The following is a 24,608-nucleotide window of genomic DNA, read 5'->3' on the forward strand; positions in this document are numbered from 1 at the left end:
GAGCCTACACCAACACTCTTGGCTATGGAATGCAAATCCAACCGAGGGCCATGCTTCAATGCTTAAGCTTGCCATCTTCTCTATCTTCATTACTATGCTATTATGTATACTAGCAAGAAGAGTGATGACTTTCTCCTATGAAATGTTTCTTCTTCCTCTTCCCTATCCTCATTCCCCGCTAGCTCTCTCCACCTTCGAAGGTGTTTAAGGCCTTGGAACTGAGGCTTGGGATAGTTAATGCTTTCTACAAAGTTTATATTATGCTTGTGATGCATGAAGCTTTCCATCTTCATTGCATCACCTAAGTCACAAGGAACACAAAGATTGTATTGTACCAAGTCTCTCTTGATGGGAGAAACTATAATACAAATGCCTATTGGAGGGGGGACCGGCTCCATATGAATCCGGTCCTCAACTATTGTCATGTCCTCTAAACTCTCTCTCTTGCAAAAGTATTGTTCATGTCAAGTTAACTAAGTACCATGTTTATGTTGCTACCATCAAATAAGTTCACCCGCTATGCTCACAAAGTAATCTCACAAAAGTGCTTCACCTAATTTCCTAATTCCGCTACTCTCAAAGTTCATAGGCCATTTCCATTACATAAAAATTAAGCTGGTATAATCATGAACCCTTATTGGAGAGACATAGCAAGAAGGGTGAACAATAAAGCACTCTAGCGGTTATTCAACTTCTCGGATGGAAACAACAAGTGTTGAAAATCTTCTAACTAGTTGGCTGCCTACCAATTTAGACTCAATGGCACTGAGAAGCTACTTGTCAGTAGAGTTGTAGAAGGCATGGGCAATATTTTGACGCTAATTTGGGATTATACTTTCAAGTGGAAAGTTTGGAAATGGCCCAAGAATAGTCTTTTTTTAAAACCTCATACCAAGGGCATTTACCAAGCGTTAATGAAGAGGCTGATTGGTTCGGCCCAAAGAGTGGAAGGTGCAATGGTCGGTATCTCGATGACTGGAGGTTACGAAGAACATTTGGAATCCAAAGTGGCCTCAGTTTTGTAAGGTAAACCCAATCTTCATCCACTCCTGTGTGCAAGCCCTCTTACACCTTGACAACCATGTGTAACAAAACCGTAAACTCTTTGCATGTGATGACACCTAGAAACCCATGTGTTAACTTGTGTGTCGAGAAAACTACACCACCCTCCATGCCTATATATGAGGTTGTTTGTATATTATATTCAATCTAGTACTTTCAAGTACTCTATTTCTTGACATAGTGTGCTAATCTTGATTAACAAGTGAATTAGTCATTGTAAACATATTTAATCAAATATGAATGTTACGTTAGTGCATCCACCATAGCTTTACAAGTGGTATCAGAGCTTAATGTAAAGCTAATAATTATTCTTAGTAATTGTAAATATCTACCTTCACGCTGTTTTTGTCTGCATTTTTGTGCTATATCTTGAGAATTTTTCTCTTGCTCACAAAACTCTCTCGCTTTCTGCTCCCGGGTCGTTTACAACTACTAGTTTTGCTTTGCAAAGAAGGGTCGCCTCCCAGTTCGGAGGTGTTTTGCGCGGCTTTGAAGGCGTCATCCTTTTTCTCAACTGTTGGCCGCTACCTTTCCTACTTGCTGCATCAACTGTCGCCAAGCGAAGGTGAGTTCGCACACTATCACACCAAACGGAGCCACAATCCCAGAAGCGCTGCACGCCTGCAATGCTCACATCATCACAAGCTACCTGCCTTCATTGCTTTGCGAGCTGGCATCTGTACTTTCCAGACAATAGCATTGTATTGGAAGCTGGTAAACAAGCACCCACAAAGCATCGACAAAAGCCAAGCTAGCTCGCTTTAAGCTTGAGCATCGAGAAAAGCCAAATTAAACCCGCTTTAAGCTGACCAGAGATCTACTTCTGCAACCGCCTTCAACAATCTGCATACCTTGCGTTGGCTTGCCATCAAGTCGGCGAGCTCCGAGCTTGTTCGCTCGTCCCAAGCTCACCGTCGAGCCTCGCTCAAGCCAGTCCATTGCAATCAAAGGCCTCCTCTTGTGTCAGATTATGCACGAGCCCATGAGTGCTTGAACCACTGCTCAGTGCTTGCGGCTCTTGTACGCCTCTTAAGCTGCCCGACAGTCCTCCTCGCCCGGTCCCGCCGTTTGCTACTGGCTGCAAGCCCACCTGCAAACCGCCTATTGCCCTCGCTGCCTGTATTGCTTTGGTGAGCAACAATGATTTTCCTGATACCCTCAACCTCGGCGTCTAATATGCTGCCCAAGCGAGCACGCTGCGCGCTCATCATCAAAAGCTGCAATTGGACCACGTATACTAGAAGTCGGTGTATTCTGGTCCTGTGCTCATCCTCGACCACACACACATGCTCACGCAGTCGTCTTGTTGTCAAGGTGCCACGTGCCTTCACCTGCTCGTCCTCCTCGACACCAGTAAAGCTCCACCTCCTTCTTTTAATTGTGGAGTTTGTTTTTCAATTTTTCTCAATGTCCTTTTCCCACGAGCTCTCTTTGCAAAGACCAAGGCATTATTCCCCCAAAGCTTTGTTGTCGTAGGCTCTCAAGCCCTTTAAAAAAAAAAAAACTCACAATTGTGAGTGAATTATATTAATCAACCCAAATAATTACAAGGTCTTGTCATGCTCGCGTTGAGCCATGACATCATCCAGGGACCATAATTACATATGCTATCAGGACCGCCATCCCAACCAACATCGCCCCCTTATCCTTGATACATAAGGTCCATTATTATGTTCTTATGAGATCTTTTAATTACCGATAGCCAAGATTTCCCCCCGTCCTAGGCATGCCCTCTACTGACAACAAGGCACAAATAATCCTAGACCAATCCTCTGAGTGATGCTTGCGCCCGAGCGTCCATATTAGCACTTTGCTTTCTTGTATAATTTTTGCGAAGCTTGCCACCTCAAGACCTCCTTCAAACACACAACGGTTCCTTGTTTGCCACATTATGTAAGAAGAAGTACCTGACGATTTGAGTGTTGATGAGGATGGCAGGACCACCTGAATTCTTCTCTCCAAGGAATAGATCAGTCTTGTAAAAACCAATTTTCCATGTTCTTTGGACCCATTTGCATATTTTCCCTGTGAGGCCTTTGATAGTTGGGCAATCCATGAAGAGGTGGACCAGATCTTCACTAGCCGACCTGCACCCCAAGCATCGATCTGACCCAATCCCTCTTTCTTGAATCTTCACCCCCGTCAGTAGAGCAACCCAAATTACCTTCCATAAAAATACCTTCATGTGTTGTGGAACCTTTGGCTTCCAGATGTTCTCCATTACTTGCTCCCACCTTTCCTCCAGCCATTGTTTTTTCCATAACTTGTTAAGGGGGCTAGACCAATTCTTCTTATGCATCATTGTATGGTAGATGTCTTTAGGATGGGGTTTCCATAAGAGACTGCTTTCGGGCCATTTCCAAGCATTCCAGTCAAACTTCGAATCACAGATAGGCATCACTATATTGTCAAGCTCTTTCCTCACTTTGTGGACCAGCAAGACCTCCAAGCTATTCGGTTGGTATTGGGTAACCAAAAGGTCAATGGTTTTCCAACTCTTGTTGTCACTGTCCCAGAAGTGCCCCAGTCGATTCAGACCCTTATTATTCAGCTTCCTAGCTATCTCTATCCAATAGGGAATTTGTGGCGGATCTACAACTTTGGAAAGCCAAGGGGACCAGTGCAAAATGGATTTCTTGAAGTATCTGGTTTTTTCCCCCCACTTTAAGACTCCTGCTGCTCTATTGCATTTTCTTACCAATTCTCCTGAGCTGCCCCCCAGTCTTAGGGTATTCCACGTCTGGGCTAACAGCTTGTCATGAACCTCCACCCCTCTCCACTTTCCACCTTTCGAGCCAAGTTTAGCTTGCTACTAAAGATGAGCACAAACGATGGCTTGAAGCCAAATCTAACCTTGCTAATGAGCAGTTAGAAGATATCAGAAAGGCAAGGCTTCTCTCCAGGGAGACTTACCTTCAACCTGAAGTCTCTAATCAAGCTCAATTTTTTAGGCCTTTAAAAATCAAGAAGAGTCGAGGCCACGTCTGCTCGCTCTATGATGAGAAAGGGACAGCAGTTCATAACCAGGATGAGATGGCTGGTCTGATGCTGAGCTATCTTAGTCAAATCATTGGACGGCCAGAGATCCAGTCCCAAGAAGTGGAAGAAGCCAGAGGGTCCTTACTTTAGAGTGTCAAGAAGGAGATTCCCCACTCAGAAGCTAATTTCTTGGAAAGGGCATTTTCCGAAGACGAGTGTTCACTAGCATTGCAAGCCCTTGGCAAGAAAAAGTCCCCTGGTTAGGATGGGATGACGGTGGAATTCTATAGAGAATTTTGGGACGATCCCAAGGTCCCAATCACAAGGTTGGCCAATAAAGCCATAGTTGAAGGGTCGTTGGAGATAAGTGTAAAGAGAGGGCTTAACAAACCCATCCCCAAACAGATCTGTTGTTCTCAACTGAAACACTGGCGCCCTATAACTATGATGTCGGTGGCCTACAAAATCATTGCTAAAGCTGTAGCCCTAAGACTAGCTCCCTTACTAACCAAGATCATCTCTCCCCATCAACATGGGTTCATCAAAGGAAGATCCATTTATGATAACATCTTGGCAGCAATGGTGGGCATCGAGTACGCAACTGTCACAAAGCAAAAGTGTGAGCTGCTATAGTTGGACCTGGATAAGGATTATGACAGAATAACATGGACATATATAGAAGCCGTCATGGAAGCTCTGGGCTTTGGGCCACGCCTATGTCGTCTGATAAGTGTACTGGGAGCTGGAAGCCATTCAGAGCTCCTATTCAACGATAGAATTGTGGGCTCTTTTGAGGTCAAAAGGTCTATTAAGCAGGGATGCCCTCTGGCCCCCCTTCTTTTCACCATAGGATCACATCCTTTAATCACGACGCTCGAAGCTAGTGCGGAACGAGGGGGGTTGCAAGGCTTGGCTTTGCAAGGAAATAGCCAACTCCTAGCAAAACTTTTTGCACACGATTCACTCCTCTTCTTGAAGGCGTGCCCCCAGGTCATCAGGAAAGCTCTGGAGATTGTACAAATATTCTCAGTAGCTTCGGGGTCCCTGTAATATAGAGAAGTCAAGGCTGATCTCCCTATCGAAAAATGACTCATTTGACCCTTCTGATTGGTCGGGGGGGATTATCACAAAAAGGAATATCTTCAGACATCTGGGAGTCCCCCTTGGGGGTGGACGTAACTCACAAGCAAAGATTTGAGTGGGTGCTTGAAAAAATCAAAACAAAAATGAGTAGGTGGGAGTATGCTCTTCTCCCATTCCCAAGTCGGATAAAGTGATAAATGCCTTTATGATTCCTTATATTGCCTACACTAGCCCGCTTCTCAAGATGGCTAAGTGTCACTGGAAAGAGTTCTTAAAACTAGTGAAAGGGTTTTTATGGAAAAACAACACGAAATCCTTCTGGCTTATACTTAGGGACACTGCCACTAGTTGAAACTCCTCCAACACCACAATTCGCAAGCACATTTCAATGGTAATGCATGCACATAAGTAAATATATGTCATACATGTGCACAAAGGCCTTGCACAAATGTACATGGATTTGAAGTCCACTGCCAGGAGTCAAGCTGACGACGTGGAGATGTCAAGTTGCCACCAAGGCCGAGATTATTGGCATAGCAAGTAGGCTTCTCCACAACCTCCACTACAACAATTTGAAGAGATGTGGCCACCTGGTTTCGAACCTAATGAAGGAATTGGTGAAAACACATCAACCAAGCGTATAGGGCGTATGCACAAAAACTTGTCAATAAAGTAATCAATTTCTAAAACAGTCTAAGGGTTTAGACACCGGTCCATATGGACTAAGGTCTGCCCTAAAACCCTATTTTATGAATGTATCCAAGCGTGAACCAAGCATGATGTATCTTTGTAGAACCATGTCTTGATGCATCCAAATGTGATCTCATGTGTCCTAAGGATGTTCTTCTAAACCATGAGCTAATGTATCCTTTTTTGAGACCTAGCCATGATGTATTTGAACATATCTAGGATGAATCTGGGTTTAGGGGGGCGATTGTAAGGTAAACCCCATCTTCAGCCACTCATGTGTGCAAGCCCTCTTACACCTTGATAGCCATGTGTAACAAAGCCACAAACTCTATGCATGTGATGACAACTAGAAGCCCATGTGTTAAATTGTGTGTCGAGAAAGCTACACACCCTCTTATGAGTGCACGTGTGCACGGATGCGTGCGTGCATGCGCAGTGCGTTGCGTTGCGTGTAGGGTGGATCAGCCTCACAAGACTAAAGATGAGGAGCTCCTTATTCTCATATGTAATGAAGATTCTCATATGTAATGAAAAATAAGGGTATGTACACACGTGGGCGGGCGACCGGACACACTAGACGTCCAGGCGAGCAAAAGGCGGAGCGCCTTTATTCCAACAATCTCCCACGTAAAGGCGATGCACCTATAAGGTGAGGCCTACTAGCTAAACTACTAGTATGTACAAAAAACTAGGTGAGAGACTCTCTCAACCTATGCCCACTAGCTCACTCTATCAATCTACATGCAGTTGTATCGGCTCTCGTGGTAGGCGAATGTGCGTACCCACGCTAGAGCCTGCATGTAAATCCCGCAGACAACTTTGTATGGTATGCAAAGCTCCACGAAGCGTCATGCTAGTGTCAGCCACCGTACGTCTGACAATCCCTGCTGCAAATGCTCCCACTGCAGCTGCTAGGTCGGGCCTCGACAATACAAGTCGAACATGAGACACCCGAGCGTTGATGAAATATGCGCAAGACTGCCTATACTCGCCTCCCCTACGCTATCTGCAATCACTACATCCTCATGACTACCCATCGCGCATGAATGTGTCAACACCAACATCGGGGAAGCTATGTCCCTCTCACCCATAGGCAAAATTGTGCATCCTAGCACCAACTCATCAGCCTCTAACATGAGCATGTCAAAAAACTCCATATCTACCATCTCTGTCCGTGTCTCTAGGGAGAAAACCTGCTCTACCTCTACCTGCACAAAGTCTGACAACGCCTGCTGTGTCTCACTAGAGCACTACTGCTCGATCTCTGTCTCTATAGAGTTTACTAGCACGTCTTTCTTATGAGGCTACAAATTCTTTTATCTTTCGAGAAATTTAATCTCACAACCAACGGTTATTTTTTCGACATTTTGGGAGTTTATGACGAAATATTGGGGGTATATTGGGAATTTTTAAAATTTGAAGGATATTTTGGGAATTTCCACAAATTAGAGAGATATTTTGGTAATTTTCCCATCTCTCCTTCTTTTTCTCTCTTTGCCTTTCGCCCTCCCACCTGTCATCTCTCTTTGTCTCTCTCTTCCACCCACTCAGATCCTTGCCTTCATCGACCTTTCTTTTGATGTCAAAGAGGATATCTTAGAAGATACCTTCTAATCCAACCCATAAGAAAAATTTGGGACACCATGAATGGGCAACTTAAGGAAAAAACAAAGCTGATACTGTGTCTTGGCCGACACGACAACTATCCTTCCTCACCCCATCTCGCCCCCCCCCCCCCCCCCCCCCCCCCCCCCCCCCCAAAAAAAAACCCAACTTAATCTATCAAATCAATAAAGGAAGAGTTTTCCTTTGCTTTTCCCTTTCTCTTAACCCAAAGATCTTTCAATTTCCCTTTAATTCAACCCAAAAACAACGTTTGAGGCACCTATTTCTGAGGTTATCTTTCAATATTCCCTTTAATTCAACCCAAAAACAACGTTTGAGGCACCTACTCTGAGGTTAGTAGTGTTTTTTCTTTTGGTTTGAACGATACGAGGGTATTTTGGTAACAGCATAGCTTAATAATAAATGTTAGAGCTATGTCATTAAGATAACTTATATATATATATATAAAAGGAGACTCATAACACCATGTGCGTTTAGGGTTTGCGATGGGAGGAGATGGAGGACCGCTCACTTCCCTTCAATCTGCGCGAGGGCTTGGGGGGAGGCATGGCAAGGCCCCCTTGTAAAGGCCTATTGGTGGCAATGCACTTCTAAATGTGGCGGCGTTCTGTTCGAGGATGCATTTGGGATGGATTCAAGTACTCTCAGATCGGGTCTTTGTGGAGTGTCAAAGGGTATGGCCCCCTTGCAAAGGCCTGTTGTGGAGGCGTTTCACTTCTGAGGTTGGTGTCATACTGTGGCATTCATTGGGTGATGTATCAAGTGGATTCTCGAATGCGGTTCAATCCACAACAGTGCTTGGTATGCGTCGTGATACCAATTACGACTTGCGGAGGGGCGCTTCAGCCTTCTCGGATAGCTCATCTTGGTGTGGTATGGTCTCTTATCTGTTTTGGTTCGCTAGTCTGATTTCTTTTTGCTTCGGCATGTTGGTGAGTTTGCTCGGGTCAAGGTGGCGATCGGTGGCAACGTCGGCTCCTTGGTGGCACATGCTCCTCAGGTGATGGGGTCTCGGACCCCACCCTTGTTGTAGATTTAACTCTAGTTCTCTTTTAGTTGGACTTGCCTCCCATGTTTGGGCATTTATCTTTGTGTATCTATGGGTATGATGGTTATGTTGGTTGTGGTACCCTGGCTCGGGTGGTTGAGCAGGGTGTTGATTGTAATTTTTGTTGAGTTTTTGAATCTAATATGACTCACCTTTGTGAGTTTTGAAAAAAAAGAAGTTAACTTATATATAGTATATAGTCTTCAAGGGATCTCATGTGAAGAGTGCCTAAAAGAAACATTAGAAGGTCTATGATAGGTTATGCCTTTATATTCAATGTTCAATGTTGGTGCAGGTTGAGATGGCCAATATTAATTATGTTAAGTATGGAGCTTGATTCACCCCTTGTAATTTTTAGTTTAAAAAATGCACATTTGTAAGGCGTCTGTTATGAGGAGAAGCCATTCTGAGTGAGAAAAAATCACTTGTGTTAGGACATCGGCAAGGCCGGACTATACAAGGGCAGGGCCGAGCTAGGTAGTGTGGAAAGGGAGTCAAACTAAGGCAAAGGGCTAGGGGCTATGCTATATAGTGGGTGGTTGAGTGGTGGACTCTTAGGTTCTAGTTCCCTTTGTCTAAAAACTTGCCAGAAAACAAAAAAAAAAAATTTTAATGTTCATTGAAATATTCTTTTTTGTCGAAATATTATGCTCGGATGGTGGTCAAAAAGTGGTCAAAAAATGGTCGATCGGCTGGCCGGTTGGCTGGTAGCCGAATTCAATGGCCGGTAGCAGAGTTTCTTGCTACGGCTACACATGGACGAATGGCCAATTTCTAGGGGCTTGTCTTCTCAAGGGCGGCTACACATGGGCGCATGGGAGAGTTCAACTTGGATTTGTCTACACAAGGACAACTACAAACTGTTGTGTCTCATAAGAGTGGGCAACCTTTTTGGCCTATAAAAGAAGGCCTCTTTCTACACACAAAACGGATTGTGAAGTTGGTGAAGCAAGGTGTGTGTGAAGTGGTGAGAGTGAAGCAAGGCAGGAGTTGCGTTAAGCGTATGATCTTTTCGTAGCCTACTTCTAATTTGAAGTACAAAGCCATTGAGTGGTTGCTTTCCCGTGGATGTACCTCACATTGGGTGAACTACGTATATCGTGTGTGCTCTCTCTCTCTCTCTATTATCTCTCTTGTGTGTGAAAATTATCTCTTTCCATTAAGTAAACCTCTCCAATCCCTACTTAGCTACGTCTCTATTTCCTAACAAATTATGCATCTAAGGTTGGTTCTTTGATGTACGCAATGATTGGGACCCATTCCAACATTGCTTTTGTAGTGGAAACCGGTAGCAGATTTATGGAAAACCCTAGCAAGAAGCATTGGGAGCTAGTGAAAGTTGTGATAAGGTATAAAATAATATGAAAGGGTTATGTATTTGCTTGAGGTGAATATGCATGTAGTTGGTCGCACATATGCAAAATATGTCTTTATATTTATTGGTTGTATAGTCTCGTGGGGATCTTGTTTTGAAGATTGTATACCAAAGTATGTTGTGGTGTTAGATGCCAACAAGGAAGCTATATGTCTTACTTGTCTAGTGGGAGATTTGGGTATCAATGAAGAAGTTTCAATTTTGCATTTCAATAGTGAGGGTGCTATCTAGCTAGCACATCATTGAATGTTTCATGCAAAGTGAAGCACATTGATGCCATGTATCACTTTATTCGTGAGGTGCTTAAGGAAAAGTACATATAGCTTGTCAAAATTCACATAGACGATACACCTACTAATCTACTAACCAAAGGTCTACCCTTAGAGAAGTTTGCCCACTATCGCGTGCTTATGAGCATTGTGTAGAAGTCGTACTCTACATACCTTGTATACATGTCCATAGCTTGGTTTTTTTCACATGACAATGAGAGGGGGTCTTGGTACACATGCTAAAACATATGGATCTTATGGTGCTAGTAGGGCTGCATATGGTTCATATGGGAAGGGTACATGCATCAGTGGACTTAATGACCATGAGATCTTGGAAGATAGATGTCATGGAATTAGAGAGGATTGCACAAGGCTATACTAGGCATGTACAAAGATTGCTATGGATACTTGATCAAAAGGATGTCTAATGTGGATGAGGGTGAGATGGCCCAAGACTTTGGCCCATCAATTGGGTTGGAGTGCAACAATATCATTAGGATAATGATCGATAACCATTTGATGCGAATGAGCTAAATGATGATGATAATGCCACTTCTGCTACTTCTTCTTTTGCTTCACAAATTCTAATGTATGAATTTCTCTTAGGCTTGCGACACTTCTTCTTCACTTAACCTTGTCATTCTAGCCTATTGAAGTAGAGCTTCGGCTTGAAATCAACCTCTTGCTACTCACTCCTCTTTTATTGTGTATGATGCTTTCCTCTTCTTTGATGTCCTTACCTTTGTAATTGGCTTGAGCGCGCTTGCCTTAGGAAACTTATTCTTAGCTGCTAAAGCCATCTTCAACCTGGTGATGGTGAGAAGGCTCCCATTACAAGGTGACTGTTAGATGCTAAGATAGAATATCTCTCTCTGTCTCTTATGCAAAAAGATCACACTCTTCACAATAGCTTTTTCTGCCTATATACAAAAATGCCAAATGAAGATGTACTGTCGTAACAGTAATTTGACTTTTTAAATGCAAATGAAAATAAGATTAATGCACACCAATTTGTTTGCTACCTAGACATAACTTTGCGACTTTCATGGCTCTTGGATACGTCCACTTGAGAATCCTACACTAATTACTTAACTTTGCTCTAATATTATGTTAAAATTAAGGAGGATCGAAGTAGATATTAAACAATACAATAAGAAATGTAAAGAAGTCTTTCTAAGGTGTGTTTAATTTAGTTCAAACTCTTCAGACCAATCAGTCAAGCTGTACTTAGTAGGTGGAAGGGTAATTTAAGTCCTCAAAGGGACTACCTTACACAGAAACATCCCCACACTCTTTGGTTTTGAGCATTTTAACTTAATCAAACACACCCTAGAAAGTAGTGGGTTCAATTCACAGGATACCTCAAAATGGGTGAGCACTCTAGCCAATCGGTCAAGCTATACTAAGTAGGTGAAAGGGTAATTTAAGTCCTCAAAGCCCACAAAAAAGTGGACTCATGTTAGAACTAGAGTGCTTCGTTAGCTATGTTCCATGGAATTGAGATTGAACAAAATATTGGAAACGGGGGAGAGAGAGAGAGAGAGAGAGAGAGAGAGAGAGAGAGAGAGAGAGAGAGAGAGATTTCATAAAAGAGTGTTAGATTTTTTACCTGAGAGTGTTTGGGATACTGATCGTCGTGGTTCAGTGGTGTATCTCCACAGAAATCGATTACTGATTGTAATGCTTCAGAGGGGTACCTCGCGAGGAACCACAAGGAGTGTTAAAGAGTTTTGTCAAGCTCAATGTTCATGATCATACAAGATGTCAATGTTATTGTTTGTTGTTCCATTTCTATGTTTCAAGAAAAAGAAAACATGCAAGTTTCCTTGCATGGGGGAGTTTGCACAATCATCCCCAATTTTTATAATACAAGGGAACATGTCATTCCCACGGCTTCGTGCAATTTTCAATGCGTTCATTAACTGCGTTCTCATTGTCAAAAATAAAAAAATGATAATGCTTACTCACCGCGAGATTGAATGTCTATCGCCAATGGACTTCCTTGCATCAACGATGTTGGGCATTTGCTGCACTTAACCCGCTACAAGAGACGACACCCCAGGGAGGATACCCTTCAAGAATTTGTTGTGCTATTGTGAGGAAACCACATTGTGTATACATATCGATCAAACCACCACCAAGCATGAAATTGTACTCCCAACAAACGTTGACTAGCGATCATATCATGAATTCTAATATCTATGGCTGCTTACGTGATTGCATCTGCTGACCCGCATACCTTCCATATTCTTGTGTAGGCGTAGTTGATTGCATTTGAATAGAGACCCTTCCTGCGTTCTTGTGGCGGCATTCCGCACAAGAAGCTCCTCGGGCGCTTTTCGTGCGTTCTGAAGAGCACCATATGTGATGTACACATAGTCTTAGGCAAAGCCAAGCACAACTTCTTTTCTGTATCGCTCATTGGCCTTGCTGTTGTTACGCACATCCCACAATGAGTGCATTCAAGGAGTCCACACTGCAGATAGAAAGATGAAAATAGCCTAGAGCTTTCTGCGCTTGGTCCTGCGGTGTGTATCCAGACGCCATTCCCATCATTTAATGCATTCGACATGCAACATTTCGGGCAAAATGGTCATGAAGAACATGCCCATGTCATATTGCATCTTTGAAATTAATTTCAGAGCTTCCTCACCTGCCCTTGCTTGACATAACTAGATATAAAAGCACTCCAAGAGACTTCGGTTGGTGAGAAACCGTCACTTTTCTAAAGCGCAACACACGTGTCATACTTATCGACCAAGAATGTGCCAAGCGTGACATCTTATTTCAACAACCTCTGAACAACAATAAAAAGCTGATTTTTTGTGCAGCCTCTTGCATAGAGACACATGCCTTCAATGTGGACACGTAGGTGATACCATATGGAGAGAGGCCCACATCGGCATCTTGTGTACAGGCATATGCCTTCAAGATGCACGCGTATGTGATTGCATCCAGAAAGAGGCCCTCACTTCAGACCGCTCGAAACAGCCGAGAGCTTTCTGTCCGTGCTCTTGTTGCGTGTATCTTGCAATCAATGCACTCCAAGAGATGGGATTAGGGATATGAAGCTCCTCAGGCACGGTTTTGTGCTTTCTGAAGTGCATCACATTCAGCATACATATTGACCAAGGCATTTCCAAGCACGAGATTTTTTTGCAACAGCCGTTAACTAACAATAGCAAAGCGAATTTTAAAGCCCATATCAGCATCTTGCATACAGCCACATGCCTTCCAGATGCACACGTGTGTGATTGCATCTGGAGAGAGGCCCTTGCTTTGCATCTGCTGAAAATAGCTGACATCTTTGTGTCCTTGCTCTGTTGTGCGTATCCCGCAATCAATGTACTCAAAGAGACGCCATTCCGGACATGAAGCTCTTCAAGCACGTTTTGTGCTATCTGAAGTGCACCACATTTAGCATACGTCTCGACCAAGGCATTGCCAAGCACGACAATGTCTTGCAACAGCCCTTGACTAACAATATGAGCATGAATTTTCAAGCCCATATCAACAGCCCACAGCTTCCGGTGCGGCCCATGTCGGGCATATCCTATAGTCATAATGTTCCAAGGGACAACATCCCGCACCACATTTGGCATACATATCGACCAAGGCATTGCCAAGCACGGAATTTTGCAACAGCCACTATTAAAGAGAATTTTCAAGCCCATATCGACATCTTGCGTACAGCCACATGCCTTCAAGATGCATGCATGTGTGTTGTATATGGAGAGAGGCCCCCGCCTTGCATCTGCTGAAAATAGCCGAGAGCTTTCTGGCCTTGCTCCTGTTGCATGTATCCCGCAATCAATGCACTCCAAGAGACGGCATTTGGGAGAGAGACCCTGCCTGCGATTGCATCTATTGTCTCGCATGCCTTCGAGATGCCTGCATAGGTGTAGGTGATTGCATCTGGAGAGACCCTGCCTAACATTGAGATAGGAAGCTCCTCAGGCACGTTTTGTGAGGCCCTCTCTTTGCATTCAACAGCCTCTGACTAACAATGTAATTGCGAATTTTTGTGCCAATACAAGCTTGTGTAGAGCTACATGGCTTCATGCATGCATACATGATTGCATCTGGAGAGAGGCACTTACTTCGCATCTGCTAAAAACAGAATAGAGCTTGCTGGCCCTACCCTTGTGGAGCAAATCATTCGATCAGTGCATTCCAAGAGTCCACACTCAAGACATAAAGCTCCTCGAACACTTGCGTAGAGCCACATGCCTTGACTGAATTTGGAGAGATATACTTGCTTTGCATCCGCTGAACACAACCTAGAGCTTTCTTGCCCTGCTCTTGTTGCGCACATCCCGCAATCAGTGCATTCCAAGGGGCGACATTCTGGACAGAAAATTGCTCTAGCACTTTTTGTGCTCTCTCAAGCACACCACATTCGGCATACATATCGACCAAGACATTCCCAAGCATGGCATCTTCTTTCAACAGCCATGTTCTTGTTGTGTACATCCCGTAATCAATGCATTTCAAGAGGCAAACATTCTGGACATGCCCTCATGCATGCATACATGATTGCATCTGAAGAGAGGCCCTCGCTTCGCATCTACTAAAAACAGAATAGAGCTTGTTGGTCCTGCCCTTGTGGAGCAAATCATTCGATCAACGCATTCCAAGAGTCCACACTCAGGACATGAAGCTCCTCGAACACTTGCGTAGAGCCACATGCCTTGACTAAATTTGGAGAGATATACTTGCTTTGCATCCACTAAAAACAACCTAGAGATTTCTTGCCCTGCTCTTGTTGCAGACATCCCGCAATCACTGCATTCCAAGGGGCTATAGCACTTTTTGTGCTCTCTCAAGCACACCACATTTGGCGTACATATCGACCAAGACAGACCCATGCATGGCATCTCCTTTCAACTGACATGTTCTTGTTGGGCAGATCCCGTGATCCAATGCATTTCAGGAGGCAACATTCCGGAAAGGAAGCTGCTCAAGCGCTTTTTGTGCCCATAACAGCTTCTTCAGTTAGCTACATGCCTTCATGCATGCGTACGTGATCGCATCTGGAGAGAGGCCCCCACTTCGCATCTGCTAGAAATAGAATAGAGCTTCCTGGCCCTACCCTTGTGGAGCAAATCATCCAATCAACACATTTTAAGAGTCCACACTTAGGACACGAAGCTCCTCGAGCACTTGCGTAGAGTCACATGCCTTGATTGAAATTGGAGAGATATACTTTATTTGCATCTGCTAAAAACAACATAGAGCTTTCTGCCCCTGCTCTTGTTGTGCACATCCCGCAATCAGTGCATTCCAAGAGGCAACATTCCGGACAAAAAGCCCTTAAGCACTTGTTGTGCTCTCTCAAGCACACCACATTTGGCATGCATATTCACCAAGACAGTCGCAAGCATGACTTTCCTTGCGTAGAGCCACATGCCTTCAAGATGCATGCCTAGGTGATTGCATCTGGAGAGAGGCCAGATGCGAAGCATTCCAAGAGTTCACACTCCAAAAAGGAAGCTCCTTGAGCTCTTGCGTAGAGCCACATGCATTCAAGAAAGCATAGCCTTCGGGACGCAAGTATAGGATGTTGAATTTGGAGAGATACACTTGCTTTGCATGTGTTGAAAGAAGCCTAGAGCATGATACGCTTCCCCAAGAGCATCGGACAAGCCATGGGCTCAGTAATTCTCTCACCCATGTCAACAACGTTGCAAAAGGTCAATGGCCTTCAAGGTGCAAGCATATGCATTCAGCAGTCTCTGACTAACAATATAATTGTGAATTTTTGTGCCCATACAAGCTTCTTGTGTAGAGCTACATGGCTTCATGCATGCGTACATGATAGCATCTGGAGAGAGGCCCTTGCTTCACATCTGCTAAAAACAAAATAGAGCTTTCTGGCCCTGTCCTTGTGGAGCAAATCATGCAATCAATGCATTCCAAGAGTCCACACTCATGAAATAAAGCTCCTTGAGCACTTGCATAGAGCCACATGCCTTGAATGAATTTGGAGAGATATACTTGCTCTGTATCCGCTAAAACCAACCTAGAGCTTTCTTTGCTCTTGTTGCGCACATCCCTCAATCAGTGCATTCCAAGGGGCGACATTCCGGACAAAAAACCGCTCTAGCACTTTTTGTGCTCTCTCAAGCACACCACATTTGGCATACATATCGACCAAGACAATCCCAAGCATGGCATCTTCTTTCAATAGCCATGTTCTTGCTGTGCACATCTCGTAATCAATGCATTTCAAGAGGCGACATTCTGGAAAGGAAGCTCCTCAAGCACTTTTTGTGCCGATATCAGCTTCTTGCGTAGAGCTACATGCCTTCATGCATGCGTACGTGATTGCATCTGGAGAGAGGCCCTCGCTTCGCATCTGCTGAAAACAAAATAGAGTTTGCTGGCCCTACCCTTGTGGAGCAAATCATGCAATCAGTCCACACTCAGGACACGAAGCTCCTCGAGCACTTGCATAGAGTCACATGCCTTGATTGAATTTGGAGAGATATACTTGCTCTGCATATGCTAAAAGCAACCTAGAGCTTTTTGCCCCTGCTCTTATTGCGCAGATCCTGCAACAGTGCATTCCAAGGGGCGACATTCCGAACAGAAAGCTCCTCAAGCACTTCTTGTGATTTCTCAAGCACACCACATTTGACATACATATCGACCAAGACAGTCCCAAGCATGACATCTTCTTTCAACAACCATGTTCTTGTTTTTCACATCCTACAATAAATGCATTTCAGGAGGCGACATTCCGGACAAGAAGCTCCTCCAGCACTTTTTGTGCTTTCTCAAGTGCACCACATTTGGCATACATATCAACCAAGGCAGTGCCAAGCACGACATCTTTTTTCCTCATGCGTAGAGCCACGTGCCTTCAAGATGCATGTCTAGGTGATTTGCATCTAGAGAGATGCCCTCACTTCGCATCCGTTGAGAACAGATGACATTCCGAACATAGGGAGCTTTTGACGGCGTAGCTTTTTTTAGAGCTTTTTAGCGCTGGGGTTTTGACGGGTGGTTTTTTTTAGAGCTTTTCAGAGTTGGAGCCACGTGGGCTAATGACAGGCTAGGGATTGAAAATTGCCCAGTACGCTAACTAGAGTGCATCGTTAGCCGCATTTGTATTGAATTGAAGTGAGTCCGAGGGTAAGAGAAAACAAGAACCTAGAAGAAAAAATTAGAGAGAGAGAGAGAGAGAGATAGAGAGAGAGAGAGAGAGAGAGAGAGAGAGAGAGAGAGAGAGAGAGAGAGAGAGAGAGAGAGAGAGAGAGCTTGTGCTTTGTTTTCCACAAATCCTATTACCTTCAGTTGACATAATCCTATTTTGACAGCTCCATGATTTTCATGTCCCAATGTTGATATGTCTAAATATGTTCTTACCTTTTAGATTGTATTAATTCTTTGATTCAATCTCACTCTATTGTCTGCATTCTTGTCATTTTTTTGGGTATGGTTGTGTCATTTGAGGATTCAACAAGAGACTTTGTCGAAAGAGAAGCCTTCATCTCACTTGTTGATCTGAAATGTCTCTCATGGGCAGGAGGTCAGACAATATTCATCTTGATGGTGATACACCATTCACATAAATCTTGTCGTATCATTTTCCCATACTTTTGAGAACCTTCTCATGTCTTGTATTCTTGACACATCCTTTTCCATGCCTACATTGGCATAGATACCAGACATTAATATATAAGCAGTTGCACAACCGCCTCCCAACCGCCTTTATCGAGCACTCAATTGAAGCAACGTTCTCCTAATGTCACATTGTTATGTGTATTACAAGAGGCATCCGATAATATCCAAAAAAATGGTATACTTTTCATTAGCTCCTGTGTCTACTTTAGAAGTCCTACTTTACTAAGGAAATCCACCATAGAATTATAGTGGCCTAAGATAGGTTCTAAGTTATGGTCCTACCGTATGGACTTAAAATGTCATCATGCCTCCGCAACCTCGCCTACATGACTACAAGCATAGAACAAACTGGTAAAAGTAACATCATTTGGCTTGAGCATTGATCTAGCATGCTCTAAAAATAATCGGAAGTCAAATTATCGCACTCTAGGTAACAACATTTCTTATTGGCAACTGCTGCAATAGCATGTGAGCATCCTCTAGACTCCCGCACTTTGAGGTGGAAGCACAGGTGATTGCAATTAGAGACAAGCCTTTCCTTCACATCTAGCAAAAATAGCCCAGGTTGACCATATCCTACAATAACTCGAAGAGATGATAGCCTAGAGAGGATCCCCATCAAAAACTTCTCGTGCTATCGTGACAGCACCATATTTGACATACGTATAGATCAAAACACCATCAAGCATGGTGTCTTGCTCCGATAGCCCCTTGCTAGCAATCTTATCGTGAATTAAGAAATCATACATGTAAAGGTCTTGAGTAAGGCCACAAGCCTTCGAGGTGGAATCATAGGTGATTCCAATTAGAGAGAGGCGTTCCCTTCACATTTGGTAAAATCAGCTCAGAGCTAGGCTTGCCACAACCATGCTGAGTATATATTGTAACCAGTCTGGTCTAAAAAGCATAACCCATTGCCTTTAACCCCTCATCACACCCCACTTCTCTATGGCTAACTTGTGTTTTGAATATTGCTTGTTCTCTAGATTTTACGAACTAAAAATCGAGAAAACAAATTGTGTTTGGAGATCTTGTATAAGGCCACAAGCTTTCAAGGTGGAAGCGTACGTGATAGAAATTAGAGACAAGCCTTTCCTTCGCATCTAGTAAAAACAACCCAAAGCTTTCTTGCCACAAGCAGGTTGGATATATCTTGGAATCAGTCCAGTTAGAAAAGAAAAACCCATTCCTTTTAACTCCTCATCATGCTTTGCTTGTCTATGCTTGACTTGTGTTCCAAATATTGCTTGTTGCCTAGATTTTGTTAGTCAAAAACTGAGAAAATGAATTGTGTTTGAAGATCTCATATAAGGCCACAAGCCTTCCAGGTGGAAGCGTAGATGAGTGCAATTAAAGAGAGAAATTTTTCATCAAAGGGTGTTACGATTTTTTAGAGAAAATAGAGAGAGAGAGAGAGAGAGAGAGAGAGAGAGAGAGAGAGAGAGAGAGAGAGAGAGAGAGAGAGAGATTTTTCATCAAAGCATGTTATTTTTTTAACCTGAAAGCGTGTTTGGGATACCAATCGTCGTGGTTCAGAGGTGCACCTCGTAAAAATCAGATACTGATCGTAGTGCTTCAGAGGGGTACCTCGCAGAAAACCACAAGGAGGGTTAGAGTCTTGTCAAGCTCAATGTTTGTGATCATACAAGATGTCAATGTTATTAATTGTTTGTTGTTCCATTTTTATGTTTCAAAAAAAAGAAAACATACAAGTCTCCTTGCATGGGGGAGTTTGCACAGTCCTCCCCAATTTTTATAATACGAGGGAACGTGCCATTCCCACGACAGCGTGCAATTTTCAGTGCGTTCATTAACTGCGTTCTCAGTGTCAAGAATAAAAAAATGATACTGTTTACTCACCGCACGATTGAATGTTTATCATCGATGCACTTCCTTACATCAACAATGTTGGACATCTTCTGCACTTAACCTGACAAGAGATGACATGTCAGGGAGGATGTCCTTCAAGAAGTTTTTGTGCTATTGTGAGGACACCGGATTTGGTATACATATTGATCAAACTACCGCCAAGCATGACATAGTACTCCCAACAACCCCTGACTAGCAATCACATTGTGAATTCTAATACCCATGTGAAAGTCTTCCATAAGGCCACAAGCCTTCAAGGTGTAAGCATAGGTGAATGTATTTGGAGAAAGAGGTTCCGTAAAAACAATCAAGAGATTCTTGCGACAAGCATATTAGCACCCAATACGCAGGTGATGACATTCCAGAGAGAATGCCAATCAAGAAATTTTCATCTTTTTATGCTTTCGTGACAGTAGCACACATATCAACCAAGCATGGCCAAGCATGACATCCTTCACCAACAACGCCGTACCAGGTATCTTCTCATTGATTTTGTCACCCATGTCAATGGCTTGCATAAGGCCATTGGCCTTCAAGATGCAAGCATAGGTAATGCATTTGGAGAAAAGCCTTCCATTTACATCTGCTTCCTGAGCTACTCTAGCACAATGAAGTTGGGCATATCCAGCCAATCAATGCGTTTGAGGTGATGACATTCCGCAGGGAAAGCCCATCAAGATTTTTTCTTTCATTCATGAGGGAACCACATTTGACATAGAAGTAGACCAAAGCACAGCCAAGTACAATATTTTTTCACCACCAATCCGCTATCAACAATCTCAATGTGAGAAACCCTCTCTTTGCATTTGTTTAAAAGCAACCTAGGACCATAAGAGCACTCCAAGAGACTTTGTATGGCGAGCATCCCTCATTCGCCTCCCGTAAAAGAAGACCATGTTTTTTTTGCCATATCCATGTTGCACATATCTTGCAATCAACAGTCCCTGCCTAGCAATCTCACCATGAATTTTGATATCCATGTGCCAAGCACATCTTTTTCCAATAAACTTTGACTGATAATATAATTGTGAATTTTTGTGCCCATATCAACATTTTTTTTGCCATATCAACCTTCCATGGATCTGTGATTTTGCCTTTTCCTCTAACGAAGTAATGAGGACAGGCAGACCGAGCGAGTTACTACTGAGTTCAAATCCTGGGACAGTAGTCGAGATGGTAACAGTAAGGCGTTGGGCAGATCTCTTCTTCTGCGCCTTCTTCGTGCTGCATGTCTTCATCACGATCTGCGTGGATGCGCAGGCCATCCTGCCCGCCCATATCTATCCTCGCTTCCTGCGCTCTCTGCTCTCCTGGTACATCTCCTTCTCTGGTGACTATCTTGTGAGAGACACGCCTCCCTTCTTCAAGGGCCTCGTCGTTGCTGAGATCTTTTTTCAGCTCCCGCTCATCATCGTCAATGCATATGCGTTTTACCAGGGTAAGTCGAACCTTGTCTTGAGAGAGAGAGAGAGGGAGAGAGGGTTTACCTGATCATCTTTTTGGGCCGCGACTTCGGCTTGGATGCAACTGTGTAATTTGTTTCTCCATGCTTGAGAAAAATGCATTTGGCTGCCTTAAAACACCTGTTTGATTGCAGGTAGGTATTGGGTGATCTTTTTGCAGGGGTGAAGGGGGTTTGCACATGCGCCAAACGAACAAGAGATTTCAAAATGACTCAATTTGTCCGCACTCAGTTAGGTGTCAACAAAGATTAAACGTATTACCAGTTTTGGCAGTGAATTGTTAGAAGCACATTCCTAGCTGGCCGATTGCTTGTAACTGATCAATGGCGTCTACTACTATTGCAAAATGCGTATACAATGACTGATTTTACGATGACTAAGGGGGACCGCATCATGAACCCAATCACTTGCATGTGATTTTCTTACAGCAAGTGGTTTAAAGTGGTCAATGCCATTTCAACTTGTGTAGATGCATAGTTGCCGTTTGTGCTCATATTGTTAACAAACTAAATAAAGTAGTTCTGCTTGTGTGCAATGCAACAAGGGACATGGTAATAAATTCATCATTGTGGCACTCAGTTTTTCTTTGTATTTGGTTGAATTCAAAGTTCTTGACTCAAGTCAATCTCCTCTACACTCTCTAATCAGAGACACGATTCGCTGACATTTATGGACTCTATGTCATGTTTAAACTTCACCTCCTTTGTACTCCCTTACTATAAATAGGATCCCTCTGTATTAATAGATTTTTAGTCAAGTTTTGAGGTACCTGGTCTGGCTTGGTTAACCAGCCTTGACTGTTTCCACAGGCAAAAGATGGGCTAGGACAACTGGGCTTATTTATGGTGTTCATACTACAACAACCATGGTATACTGCAATGTTAATTTCTTTTAATTGCCTTTTTATGATATAAGTATTGGGTTCCAAAAAGCTTTTTCCAGAGTTGTGCACATGAGATAAGGACATAATGGTACTGCAATGTATGTTGAGAGGCTTTTTATTACCTTTTATGTGTCAAGGTCCCTTAGAGAAGTCTCACTTGGAAAGTGATTGCACTTTTGTGGTGAAATTACTAACTTTTGCATTGCGGAAGAGGGTCGTTATTTTGACCGCGTGAGCATATATATTCATGAACTTGTAGCTCTACATCTAACCAAGCCTTGTGCCCATACCTTCTCCATCAAAGAGATAGGAAATGCTGCATATATGTTATGTTTTGGATTCATCTAGGTATGTTATATTTGTCCCATCCCTTTCAGATCATGATTCTACCTCATCTTTGCACCGTAGATGATAGGCTATATTCTAGGTTAAGGATGATGTGCAAGGTTGGATTGTTTCCAACACCTCCCTTAAACCAACATTGGACTTTGGGTAGTAGAGAATACTGGAAAAGACTTTCTCTGTTGGTTAAATAATGGCATACTGGCTCTGCTCGGTTTTCATTACACTGAATCTCCTCAGATTCCCCAGGCTGCTTGGCTTTCAATGCTACATGTCACTAAAATTTCCATTGAGGGTAGGAATCGTACCCGTCTCCTGAGGCTTCCAGCAGCGACTCCTACCATCTAGCCAATCCACCCCAGGCGGGTGCGTGTCCACTACACGCCCCCTTGCATTGAAAGGTTGATGCTTGCAACCAGTTCCGTCGAAGCACCTCGCTGGCTCACGCACCTCGTCCCGTCTGTGTGCTGGTCGTCCGAGCCGTCGGCAGCTGTCATGTCATCGTCCGGACGTACTACCCTCCTCGCTGGCCATGCTTTTGCCGCTTGTCAAATACCCTTGATAACCCCGTAAATTTCCTTTCTGTTTTCACCTCAATCCTTTTCAAAGCAAATCTCCTGGTGATTCCCTTTAAAAAAAGCCATCCAAAATCGTAGCAACATCTAGAAACCTTGTAGTCCCATTTTATCTTGATATGGTATTCTCTAGGCCAACAAGTCATTTGCCATAGCTTAGATGCTATAGAATGATTGGTTTATGAGACCCATTAATAAAGTGAGCATTAATAAGGTGACATGGGGTTGTGCATGCTAGGTTATCCCTCATGTTGCTTTCATGGAGGCCTCCAAAATAAATATCTCTATGTTTAGACTTAGATTGTTTATCTCTAGCGCGGATCACCCACTTGCGTGGTACTGAGAGAACGCACACCCTGTCCATCTCTCACTCCTTTTCCCTCTGGCCGCAGGGTCCTCACATCCTTCAGGTACATAGGAGGCAACCACCTGCCTTTAAAGCAGGAGGTGGAAGCATCGAAGCTCCCCCCCCCCCAAAAAACACACACACACACACACACACACACACACACACACACACAGAGAGAGAGAGAGAGAGAGAGAGAGAGAGAGAGAGAGAGAGAGAGAGAGAGAGAGAGTCATATTGCAGGTTCCTATATTGGCCGACTTGCTTTGCTCAAGGGTGGCAAGCAAGAGCACCTTGATGGCCTTTTATGTTCCTTATTTGATGATACCATTGGCATTGACTTTTCATGTGCTAACTCCTTATTCTGATTTGCGACCTCGTCCTTCGAAGGCCAAGAAACGGGCATAAGAATGTTGGCATCCATTGCGTGTCGGACAATTGGTCTTCTTGAAGTTCATGGAAAGCTGGCGTATGATGTAGAACGCTCTGTGTTTGAGTGTAAGAAGTTTTGCTTTATGCAGATCCTGTATTGTTCCAGTGTCTGACAGATAGTTGTCGCTGCTGTTCTCCTGCCTATGGCAGTAGGTCCCTGTGAGCCAATGTGTGAGCATCCAAAAGCAGAGATGTATTTCACCGGATGGACAGACATTGATTTGTTATACGTGGAAACTACCCATCATTATTTCCAGGTAATGCGGTTTGAGAATAGAGAGTACTGGTTTTTTCTTGTATGCATTTTAGCTTTCCTTTGGAGTTTGTTATGACACAAATTTGTCAGTCAAATGATAATGACAATCATGCTAGCCTCAACTCAATGCTCATGGAAGAAAATTTGTAGTTGAAAGACCTTAAGCAGAAGTGTGCCCTTGAATGACAAGACCTGTTTGGTGAGTATAAGAATGCAATCTAGTTGCAACAGTAGCTCTGTGTCATTGCTACTTTCTATTCATCGCTTTTCTTCTCAGAATGTGGTAGCATGTGCACATTGCCTCCAAGGGTATTCTACCATCGCAGAATCTTGTTGATTGCTGTTCTTCTTGGTTGTCAATTAGAATTGTCTACGCATTGCTATTCTTACTTGCTTGTACTTTTCCTAGCTTTTGACAGATAGGATTCGGTAGACATTCACGGTTCCGAAAAGTTAGTGTGTAGGACTACTTGACTAAGCTACTCAATGAATCCTGGCTTTTAAGCCTTCAAACGTTGTTGCAACAAGTACCTTAATGGTAGGTTGATCTAACTACATTTTACGTTTATTCCAAGTGGTTTCGTTGTGAACAGTTCGAAGTATTAATCGTTTTGCAAAACTTGGATATATATATATATATAGCTAGATGATCGCAAATATTGTGAGCTAGACCCCAAAGAA

At 43.4% G+C, this 24,608-nt stretch overlaps 1 protein-coding gene across 1 annotated transcript; it reads left to right on the top strand.

The window, feature by feature from the left end:
• Positions 1-20,706: 20,706 nt before the first annotated feature.
• Positions 20,707-24,157, top strand: LOC147426987 (uncharacterized). The gene is made up of 6 exons (XM_086498566.1): positions 20,707-21,068; positions 21,903-21,961; positions 23,483-23,618; positions 23,693-23,737; positions 23,822-23,928; positions 24,018-24,157. The coding sequence occupies exons 1-6, from the start codon at positions 20,744-20,746 to the stop codon at positions 24,075-24,077; spliced, it is 732 nt and encodes a 243-aa protein (XP_086354692.1). The 5' UTR covers positions 20,707-20,743; the 3' UTR covers positions 24,078-24,157.
• The last annotated feature ends 451 nt before the right edge of the window (positions 24,158-24,608 follow it).

Source organism: Adiantum capillus-veneris, chromosome 24 (genome assembly GCF_014529385.1).
Source record: "Adiantum capillus-veneris isolate H3 chromosome 24, ASM1452938v2, whole genome shotgun sequence".
In the NCBI taxonomy this organism is placed as follows: Eukaryota; Viridiplantae; Streptophyta; class Polypodiopsida; order Polypodiales; family Pteridaceae; genus Adiantum; species Adiantum capillus-veneris.

Excerpts from the sequence above, each read along its gene's own strand:
- LOC147426987 (XM_086498566.1), top strand. The coding sequence starts at position 20,744 with ATGAGGACAGGCAGACCGAGCGAGTTACTACTGAGTTCAAATCCTGGG. Across the intron at positions 23,738-23,821 it reads AGAACGCTCTGTGTTTGAGT|TAGGTCCCTGTGAGCCAATG; the intron begins GTAAGAAGTTTT and ends TGCCTATGGCAG. Across the intron at positions 23,929-24,017 it reads CTACCCATCATTATTTCCAG|TCAAATGATAATGACAATCA; the intron begins GTAATGCGGTTT and ends CAAATTTGTCAG.